This window comes from Epinephelus moara, chromosome 15 (assembly GCF_006386435.1).
Source record: "Epinephelus moara isolate mb chromosome 15, YSFRI_EMoa_1.0, whole genome shotgun sequence".
NCBI classification, from domain to species: domain Eukaryota; kingdom Metazoa; phylum Chordata; class Actinopteri; order Perciformes; family Serranidae; genus Epinephelus; species Epinephelus moara.
The window spans coordinates 16,653,436-16,665,100 of NC_065520.1; the positions used below are offsets into that span (position 1 = coordinate 16,653,436).

Genomic DNA, 11,665 nt, shown 5'->3' on the forward strand with positions numbered 1-11,665 from the left:
TTTAGCACTACAAATGTGTAAGTACATGAAACATGTGCCTGTCAGGTCTCGCTTGGTCAAGGGCGAGATGTCTACGGTGGCTGAGAGAGGTCACAACACTCGCAAACTCGTGTTTTTTGTTGAATACTGTGACCATTTGCTTGCGACTAGCGCAAAAAATCGGCATCTCTTCTATTTTCAAGCTTGCTCGTGAAAGCAGTGCGACTTGAGCAGCGCATAGAACGGGTGCGGTATGAATGCTCTAACCTGTTAACATGCTCGCCGAAATGAAAGCGCAGGTAAACAGCGACTGTTCGCGAGTGCTACTGGCAAAGATGATTTGAGAACAGGCGTTCTTCTTCGGCGCTCGTCCTTGGCACTGACGCGCGTCTACTGCCCCCGTCAGTTCCGACAGGAATCGACACGGCCCGCTGAGGGCGAAGTTGTATCCAGTACTTACGGTACCGGAAAAAAAACAAAACAGGTATCGACGTATTTTTTTGTGGTTGGCATCGACTTGGTACGGAAGTATCGGTTCTCATGACAACCCTTCTCTATACACGCTAAAATTTCTATTTGTTCCAATGGGGTCTGGTGAAATTGGCAATGGCGATTTTGGGGCCGTGTCTGGTTAATCTCTGTAGGGATCCTTTCCATGGTGTTGTCACACACTTATAAAACCGATCTGAGCCTGTCAGTGGCAAAAGCAAGCACTTTTAGTGGACGTCAACTGACCGTGCACAATTGCCCCAATTGGTTACATTGCAGCCTGTTTCACCGCAGCCGGCTGCAGCTCTCTCTCAATACTGGACCAGTGTCGGATATGGTTGTGTGCATTTGTCACCTATAGACACAAAAGCCTGTGAAAATGGAGTCCAGCTTGAAAAATACTGAACTTACCCTTTAAGGGGAGCCTGGTGGGTTTGGTTATAGCGATTTCCAGCAGTTTCTGGTAAAACAAAAAGGGTTTTCGCTTTAACGAAAAGGTTTATCTCTGTTGGGATCCTTTCTATAATGCTGTCAGACACTTAGAATAACAATCTGAGCCTGTCAGTGACAAACAGTGTTAATTTTGGCAGCTCCTTTAGAGTCAATCTTAGTCTTTAGACGAAAATGCTAATTAGTTTTTGTCACATTTTAGTCATTTTTATGCTTCAAAGTTTTAGTCGATGACACCTAAAATGAAAACATTATACCACTGGTTGTGGTTAGCAGCTAGCAAGCTGAGCTAGCTGCTAACAAAGCTAGCACGGCTGCAACCAACAAACTCCACAACTCATTCAACAGCTCATCCGTCCACAGCCAGACACACACAGCTGATTATGTACTGCTACATTATAGCTCACAACTCGTACTGATGGCGGACGCAAAAAATCCTGGTGCTGGCTATTTAATGGAGTTTACATCCTGTTGGCACTCCGATCTCATACCGCTCATCGGCATTATGTTGTGTTCACACGAAGGGCTTAAATATTTAGCGTTAACTCACGTATATGCGCGAATAACTTATTGTTAGCATTATACATGCGCGAAATGTCACTGAATCTGTGAATGAACTTTCGCCGTTACATCTTACTTTCCGATTGGATCTCACTTCTGATTGGCTATCGCGGCGCAAATTGGTCACTGAAATTCAGATTTTTCAACCCTTGAAATTGGCTACTCGCTTTATTCGTGCCGCTTAATTTGCGTATTTCGCGCCGTGTGCATCATTCAGTCATCCTCTCGAAAATGAAACATACATTTTATCATCAAAGATCTGTATGTAGCTCATTAACATCTTGTCTTTGTCATGGAAAAGAGGTCATTGTTGAACATTTGTCATCATAGTTTTTGTTTAGTTGTTCCCACGAGTCACTCAGACACACAACATTGGAAAATAGAGTCCAGGTTGGAAAGTCCCGAGCTTACCCTCTAAGACATGGGGTGTTAAGGTTAAACATTACTCTTTAAACCCGCAGTGAACTTCTCTCTCTTTCTGAAATGCTTGCTGATGACTGAGGAGGCTGCAGCTCAGCATTTTGCCTCTGAACTTGTCCATTTCGATGCGCATGGCAGCTTGGAATTCCAGCCCTGAGCACAACGTGAAGTAAACCTGTCTATTATGGCCTAAATATATTTTAAAAACTCCATATTTTACTGAGGTTATTTCCGTGCAGAACGGGCGTGTCGTTGTGGTAACACGAAGGCTCGCATGCTTTTTCACCAGGCTGCAGAAAAAGGTCTTAGGGGACACACTCATCAGCTCGCACAGGGCAGGGGAGGAGTGTGTGTTGGGGCAACTTTTAGTAACCAATGACATCCATCACCAGTGCACAAGCCTGCCTCCACACTCTGGGTCCCCCCCTGCCCATGTAAGTGCTTTTTCATGAGTTTGCATGCACTGGGAGATCTGGAGGGAGGGTCTCTGAGTGCAAGCAGGGTTTTTATGTCTTGGTTTTCATTCAGCGGATGCTCAGTGGCCCTTGAACAGCTTGGATTTAACTGTTGACCGGCTGGCTAACAGGTGGTGCTCGGGGGAACAGTGAGAGCGCTGTGTGGAGTGCTGCTGCTGCACGCTGACACACTTGGAGGACTGTTGCAGGAGCCAGCAGCATGTTGAGGCTCCAGACGTGGTTGCTTCTCCTGGTCCTCTGTGCGGGGAGCTTGGATGCCTGGTTGTGGTTTGCAGTCCCAAAGACCACCACAGAGGCCCCAGTGCAGATGAATGTAACGGGGATGACGCCAGCAGCAACGACAGGTGCCAACATGACAGTCAATGGCACGCAGGCGAAGGAAGAGGAGGAGGATGACAACTTATCCGGGGTTGGGGAAGAAATCATCACCGTGGCCACAGGAACCCGTAAGTCTGTCGAGGCGTGGGACGTGACCCCGACCGCCAGGACTACTACTAACGGAGGCCTGACAGAGAAGGTGGAGAGCGCTAACCCTAACATGACGGGTAATACAAACAGGTTCAGAGGGGTGAGGGTGGAGGAGGGGTCTGGGATCGGGGTAGGGTCTGGGTCAGGATCTGATCTTGGGTCAGATTTAGTGTTCAGAGGTGATAAAGTCCTCACTATCAATGTAACCAGGATTATAGGTGATGTTTCTGAGATCAATAAGACTGTTGACAGTGTTTTGGATTCCACGGTAACCCCCCCTGATAGTCGCATCAATGGTTCTGCCCCACCTTGTCTCCCCGTGCCTTCTGATTGGCCCATTTGCTCTGGCAAACGCCCAAAATATTTCACGCTGCCCAACTATTTCAACCACACATCTGTGGAGGAGGTGGGGGCGGTCCTACAGGAGTGGGCGTGGCTCACGAGGGCAAAGTGTCACCACAGCGCAGAATGGTTCCTCTGCCTCCTGCTGGCACCCAGGTGCCCGTCACCCGCCGCGCCCCCGCACCTGCCCTGTCGCAGCTTCTGCCAGGTGCTGCAGGACAGCTGCTGGGCGTCTCTGGAAAACGGGCGTCTCCCGGTGGAGTGTCGCCTCCTGCCTGAAAGAACGCAGGAGCCCGGGCGTCCTGCGTGCGCGTCAGTTAGTAACCTGAAAGGTAACCCCGGCGGGTTAGAATGTATCCTGTGTGATGATACATTTTGAACCCGATGTCACGTCACTTGTTGTCGATGTTTGAGCGTTGGTCTGTGTGTGTTTGTGCTGCGTTTGTTTTTGGTAACGCACGTGTCCAAGAGCATCATCACTGTTTTGGATCTCATGATTCACTTTAAACATGATTTTGCATGTTTTAGCCATTTTAATGCATCACAAGTACTTTACATAGGTATGGAGGCCCATTTCTGCCACTGTGACAGTGACACAAAAAAATCCTATAAAACATTACAATGAGACACTTTCGAAATAATGACCAAGTATCTCAAAATAATAAGTTAGAATCCCACATTAATGACCTAGTGTCTAAAAATAATTACTTAGTGTGTCAAAATGATTTAGTTTAAAACCAAAATAATGGCAATCTTTCTTAAAATAATGACTGAGCATCTAAAAATGACCAACTTACTGACTTTTAGTTTGTCAAAATAATGAGTCAGTATCTCAAATTAATAAAAAAAACTCTTAAAATATGACTTAATATCTTAAAAATGACTTGAGTTAATGAGAAACTTTCTCAAAAGTAGACTTAGTATCTCAAAATATTAACAAACATTCTTAAAAATAATGACTGAGCTTGTCAAGATCATGACTTCAAAAAGTTAGAAAATGTTCTCAAAATATGACTTTCCATCTAAAAAATTCACTTATAATAAAAAACTAATAAGAAGATAATCACTCAAAATACTGACTGAGTATCTGTAACCGTGATGTAGTCTGTCAAAGTAATGACAAACCTACTTAAAATAATGACTAAGCACATCAACATTATGACTTGGTATCTTTAAATAATTGGAAACTTTACAGAAACGCTATACAGAAACATGGATACTCTCGATGAAGAGGAGATTATAATTTTATGTCTTTTAAGATCTCAGCAGAGGAAAAGGCGTCGTCTCCGCCGCCATCGGAGATGGTATGTGCGGCCCGACCTCACCTTCACAGTCTCTAGAGGTCTACTTCGCATGAGCGCCTCTAGTGTTCATGTCAATATTGCATCTCATGCACGTCACCTCGCGTCAAAGTGAGCGGCCTACGCACCAAACGACCGCAAAATACGCATGGCAGCCATGATGCGTACGCGCACGCACAGGCGTTGTCTGCAGCAAGTATACTTCTCGTATAAGAAACTTCCCAAAATAATGACTTTTCCTTTCTAAAAATGACAAGTTAGTATCTCAAAATATACTTAGTATCTAAACTACTAACTTACTTGAAATAATGAGAAACTTAGTCAAACTAATGACTCAGCATCTCAAAATTATGAGTTAATATCTCAAAATATTAAGTTGGTATCTGTAATTATGATGTAGGATGTCAAAATATTGACAAACCTACTTAAAATAATGACTAAGCATCTCAAAATAATGCGAAACGTTCTCAAAATATCACTTAGTTTCTCAAAATATTGAGTTAATATCTCAAAATTCTGACTTGGTATCTTAAAAGTAACGACTTTTACTATCTTAAAATAACGAGTTAGTATCTCAAAATAATGACTTAGTATCTAAACTACTAACTTTCTTGAAATAATGAGAAACTTACTCAAACTAATGACTCAGCATCTCAAAATTATGACTCAGCATCTCAAAATAATACGAAACTTTCTCAAAATATGACTTAGTCTCTCAAAATAATGAGTTAATATCTCAAAATATTGACTTGGTATCTGTAATTATGATGTAGTATCTCAAAATAATGCGAAACTTTCTCAAAATATGACTTAGTCTCTGTAATCGTGATGTAGTATCTCAAAATAATGAGTAACTTACTCAAACTAATGACTCAGCATCTCAAAGATAAAACGAAACTTTCTCAATATATGACTTAGTCTCTCGAAATAATGAGTTAATATCTCAGAATATTGACTTTGGTATCTATAATTATGATGTAGTATCTCAAAATAATTGGAAACTCTGTAGAAATATAGCATCTAAAGAAATTACTTAAGAAACTTCCTAAAATAATAATCTCGAGTTAATGAGAAACTTTCTCAAAATATGACTCAATATCTTAAAAAATGACCATCTAAAAATTGACTTATCTTTTAATAAGAAAAATACTTTCCAAAATAAGGACTTCTAGTTATTCAAAATATTGACTTAGTATCTAAACTGCTAATTTACTTGAAGTAATGAGAAACTTACTCAAACTAATGACTCAGCTTCTTAAAATAATACGAAACTTTCTCAAAATAATGAGTTAATATCTTAAAATATTGACTTGGTATCTATGATTATGATGTAGTCACTCAAAATAATGATAAACCTACTCAAAATAATGACTAAGCATCTCAAAATTATGACTTGGTATCTCAAATTAATGCGAAACTTTCGCAAAATATGACTTAGTATGTTTAAGTATAAAGAAACTTCCCAAAATAATGACTTTTACTTTCTAAAAATAATGACCTAGTATCCAAACTACTAACTTACTTGAAGTAATGAGTAACTTACTCAAACTAATGACTCAGCATCTCAAAAATAATACGCAACCCTCTCAAAATATGACTCAGTTTCTCAAAATAATGAGTTAATCTCTCAAGATATTAACTTATTATCTTTAATTATGATGTAGTATCTCATAATAATGAGAAACTTACTCAAACTAGTGACTAAGCATCTCAAAATTATGACTCAACATCCCAAAATAATACGAAACCTTCTCAAAATATGACTCAGTTTCTCAAAATTATGAGGTCATATCTCAAAATATTGACTTATTATCTTTCATTATGATGTAGTATCTCATAATAATGAGAAACTTACTCAAACTAATGACTCAGCATCTCAAAAATAATACGAAACCTTCTCAAAATATGACTTAGTTTTTAAAAATAACGAGTTAATATCTCAAAATATTGACTTTGTATCTTTAGTTATGATGTCATATATTAAAAATAAATGGAAACGTTCTCAAAATATCTTAAATATCTTATACTTAGCATCTAAATAAATTACTTAGTGTATTAAGAAACTTCCCAAAATAATAATCTCGAATTAATGAAAAACTCTTAAAATATGACTTAATATCTTTAAAATGACTTAGAATCCTGAGTTAATGAGAAAGTTTCTCAAAATATGACTTAGTATCTCAAAAAATGACCATCTAACCTTAAAATAACGAGTTAATATCTCAAAATATTGACTTAGTATCTTTAATCATGATGTAGTTTCTCAAAATAATTGGAAACTTTCTAAAAAAAAAACGACTTAGTATCTTGAAAAAATAAGAAACTTCTCAAAATAACGACTTAGTTTTTTAAAATAACGAGTTAGTTTCTCAAAATATTGACCTGGTGTCAAAATAAACTAATTATAACTCATTATTTCAAGAAAGTTTCTCATTGTAGTAACTTTAAGGATTATTTTTGTCAGAAATCGACCTGCAGGGACTTAAATTGGATCAGATATTTTCATTTTTACTCCACGCAGTATTTGTCCCTGTCAAGACCTGCAGCCTACATTACCCACAATGCAACTTGGAGATGTAGGTGTGTAGTGCTAGTGGCCTCTAATGTAGCTCCGAGCTGACAGTCTGCAGCAGAGATAAGGAACAGGCCGTGACCAACCGTGACTGCTGGCGTTCCCCTTAAAGCCATCCATCACAGCAAACATCCTGTCTGTTTTCATTGGTGTCAGAGTTACATTTTTGTCGCATTCGTAGGTGCAGACTGATTCGATCAATCGGTGAAAGCAGACATGATGTTTACGGTGATGAACGCTCCGACTCTGCCGCGTTTCAAGTCTCTGCAGGTTGAGTTTCCAAGACATGCATTAAACCGAAAGATGCCTGGAGGGCGCCGAATGGGTGCCAATAATGTAAAGTATAACAAATCTGCGATTAACAGGCTGAAACATGCAAAACCAGCGGTGTGATCAGTGCAGCCGTTGTTGCTACTCTCACTCTCTGTTCACTGCACATGACGGCGAATGCATGACACAGCACATGAGTTCACGTCACTGTCCCAGGCTGCATGTGATTGTCCTGTCGTCTGCGCAGTGCAGAGCTGCATCTGCAAGAGCACCGTTTGCTTTGTGTCAGCAATGGACAGCAACGTTACAGGTTCTTTGTCGCCTTTAATGGTTAAAACTGAAGGTAAAGACCGAATTAACTTTTATTTTAAATGCATCCAAGTCTCTTCTGGTTGGTTGAAACACATAAACACAAATGGTATACGCAGTTTAGGAGCCCCAAGTGTAAACCTTTAAGACGGGAAATGCTCCAGAGGCCCACGTCCAGCCTTTAAGTGGCGTCATAAATTGTGCAGTATGGGGAACATATACTTCTTTCAGGGGGTCAGCAGTTTGAACTTTGCTCCTTAAAAACCATCTTTATCCTATGTTTTCCCTCAGGAATATTTAATGTAAATGTTGTGGGCTGTAAGTGGCAGAGTTTTGTTACTTTCCATGTGCCGCAAGTTGTTTGGATAACCTTTAAACTCAGACGTGAACCACAGATACAGTAAGTGTGGGTCGAATCAGTTTTACTGTTACATCTGCAGTACTTGATGTTGTGCAGAGTTGTTAGTATGAAGATGAAGTGAAAGTGGCTTCCTAAATGGACACTTTTTACAGTGTGCAGTGCAGGATATAAGACGTAAATGTGCTTGTCGTCAGGCTGTTTTTATTGGGTGTGAATTTCTGCACACCCGCACTGGCTACCCCAAGAAAGGGGGAGAAATAGTGCGCTTGAGCTAATTATTTTCAGCAGACATGGACTATAACAGCATGTGGACATTGTGTTTTAGCAGGGAGTCCAAGATAGATGCAGAAGGAGCTCTTAATTTAAATTTTTTATAGAATTTTAACATATTTTTAAGGGTTAAAGGTGCTCAGACACTCATAAAACTTGGCACATACATGAGACATGATGAAAACTGATATCTGAACATGCTTGGGTTTGGGAAATGGGCTCGATAGCGCCCCCCTGAGAGTTTTCTAGGCCACAATCCCCTCACTGTAAAGAGAAACTATGGCTGAATCCAAATGTCCACCCTCTGGACTTGCGGCCTGAGCTCTTGCAGACTTCAGTCGGACGTACTGTGACGAGTTCACCATCATGACATAAAGGTCCAGCCCTCGTGATGTCTTCTGCTACCTCATTTCATTCTTATTTCCTGTTAGCCTGAAGCTTATGTCCTCTATACACTGTGCGATTTTAGCAATCTTGTAAGACTATTACATGACACACTGTGAGACGTGGATTTAATAAACTTTGGTACAACGTCAAGTTTGATGTGTGCAGATTGTACGATGGCCGTTTACTACTGAATTGCTGCATCATCAGCGTGCACCGCATCAGCGTACATCATCCACCTGCGCCACGGCTTGCTCACCTGGAAGTTGCAGGTCCTCCGCAATTTCCTTCAATGCAGCGTCTTTTTTCTCGCGGTCATGATAGCAGCTGGAGGGAACATCAAATAAACAAGCTGCTGCCGCCACGGCTCCACCAAACTTTCCTCTTTCTGGGAGTTTCACAGACTTCTTTTTGTTCGTTTTACCTCCATGGCGAGCGATCATTTGTTTGATTTAGCGCCGGTGTCCATTGCGTCATTTCGTTGATTAGTAGACGTAGGTCGTAGCAGCTGTCACACTGTGAGATAGTCATCCTAAATTTCTGACACCGTCAGAAGACGTCGACAACGGCCGTCCTTGAACCTGTCTCACAGTGCAACGTAAGACCACCGCTTTAGAGCCACGACCAAAGATATCGCCACGTTTCTCCCACGATGGCCATCTTTTGCCTGGGACAGCCCAAAGTCGCACAGTGTATACCGGCGATAACGGCGTTTCAAGAGGCTGGCTACACTACGATGCTGAGGGTGCAGTAATGAGCTGTAACGTATGTCAGCAATATGCTAAAGAAAAAAAACGTGACAACTCGTTTGTCATCGGTAACAAAACGATGAAGCTGGAGAACACCCCTGACCATGAACGCAGCAAGTGTCACGTAGCCTGCGTGGCTGTGTCCCACGCTCAGTCCGAGCCTCTCCTCTCGACACCCGCCGTGACGGCACTCACGGACTCTGAGTGCCGTCACGGACTCTGCATAATACTGTATTTATCTCAATGAAAAGTACTGAAACAAATGTGTATGTGACAGAAAAAGGCAGTTCATTATTTTGGCTGCTTCCCAAGTTGATAAGCTTTAATTTGAGCCCGTGTTGACCTTCCTATCTTGAAAATTGCACTTGCTTTGGCCTGAATTTGTCACCATACCTCGGAAAACCGAATTTGCCAGCAATGTGAACCCAAAAATGTTGAGTTCCCCCGAGTTGTGTGTAAGAAATGTACAGAATGGGTCCCCAGCATTTAGAAACTACTAGATACTAACTTAAATATGTTGGGAAATTTGCATAATCACGGATATAATCACAGATATAAGCTGTATTTCAGGAACTGCTTGGACGGTTTAGACACTAGTGGAGTGTTTTGGAGGTTACCAAACTGCCCTGAGTTGGGGGTGCTCGATACCAGCTTGTGATGGCCCAACGGTAGCAGAAAACATCATGAGGGCTGGACCTGGCAGTTGCAAAACTACCACGTCACGTCTGTATTGCAGTGAATTGTGGGCAATTAAGGCAGTGAAGTCTGCATCCAAAGCGGACTCTGGAAGTCTGCAGAAAGTCCGCCTTAGGCCCCTTGTGGACTGGAGGGATTGTGGATTTGGACAGCCCTCAGCACCCTCAGCACTCCCAGACTTCAAGGAATGCGCCCGCTAAGTCCGCGAGTCTGCAAGTGTGGTGAAGTCTGGACATTTGGGTTCAGCCATTTTGAATTCACTGTGCAGTTTTAGTGTATTTTTGCCACTTACATGGCTCAAACTTTAACAAACGCCTGATCCACTTCTTCTATTAATGTTCCTGGACAACTGAATCGATGGTTTCCTACACGCAGCACAAGTCTGGTTGAACAATAATCACTGCATTGCTCCCATCACATCCTACACTTGCATGCCGGTCACGCATTTCTGTCCTGGGTTATCTCCTTGTCATCATATCTCCCAGTTTCTGATCAGCTGGCGTCGAATTCTGTGTGGATTTAGAAGCGAATGCTGTTTAAGAGGGGGGGGCAAACAATCGGGCCATCTGTGGTGGGGAGGATGGGGAGAGGATGGCATTTATGATCCTGGCTGTGGGTGGGAAAACGGTCTGCTCCAGGAGAAAGAGTGTGGCGATTGTGCGCTCGGTTTGGGAGAAAGGGCGTCGGTGTCGCGGCGAGTAACAAGAGAACCCTTGTGAGCGGGGTGAGACTGGGCGGCTTGGAGTCTCTGCCAGAGGTCAGAGGGCACGGCCAGTCGCCTACCCTCTCAAACCAGTAACACTTGATGGGTGGTAATGAAGTGCTCAGCCGAGCATTAGAAGATGAGCAGAGACAGAGAGGGGGACAAAGTGTGAGAGGGACTTTTATGAGCGCGGGAATTATCCCCTCTTTCACTTCTTCAACAACAGTTTAATCGTTTTAAGCTGCGTTTAAGGCCAATTTACAATTATATGCCATTAATCCAAATCCTTCCTGTGTGCCTAAAATTAGCTCTCTTTTTTTACGAGTTAGTGGTGAGCTGATTGTCGTAGTAACAGCAACAGAGGTTGAAAACACAGTGAGAAAAAACAAGGAAAAATTCACCAAAGTCACTTTTTGGTCATGAAAGTATCCCGAGCAGTTGGGGTGCTCAGGGGCACCTTGATGGTGCCCAGGAAGCTAACTGGCACTTCTCCAGCTTCCAGCCCACACTCCATATTTGGCTTGGACGGGGACTTCAACTGGGACCCTCCGGTTTCCACCCAAGTCCCTAAGGACTGATCTACTGTCTCCCCCTGAGTGTTTTTACCATATTTAAGAGACCTCTGTGGATAAGTGCTGTAAAGTTTAGTTCAAACATTATTTATATAGTTGATTCAAAACACACATTAAACACACATTAAAAACACACACTAAACACACATTAAACATGGCTTAATAGAGACAGTTTCAAACACAAGTACACAAATCAGCTTCACTATAACTCCCAGCATTCACAGACAAACACTTGTCTTTATCTGGACACATTTTCCGCACAAATACAACATGCTAACGTTATTAGCACAAGC

General features: G+C 42.0%; 1 protein-coding gene across 6 annotated transcripts in view; it reads left to right on the forward strand.

Moving 5' to 3' along the window:
- The window catches only part of LOC126401953 (collagen alpha-1(XVIII) chain-like), a 64,917-nt gene that overhangs the window by 22,194 nt on the left and 31,058 nt on the right, over window positions 1-11,665 (forward strand). For 4 of the 6 annotated variants that reach the window (XM_050063537.1, XM_050063538.1, XM_050063540.1 and 1 more), the window contains exon 1: window positions 2,396-2,920. The exons of 1 other annotated variant lie outside the window; for it this stretch is intronic. In XM_050063537.1, the coding sequence (XP_049919494.1) occupies window positions 2,575-2,920 (346 nt within the window). In that variant the 5' untranslated portion in view covers window positions 2,396-2,574. Of the gene's footprint in view, window positions 1-2,395; window positions 2,921-11,665 lie in introns of those variants that run through there. One more of the 6 variants, XM_050063541.1, reaches the window with a different exon arrangement.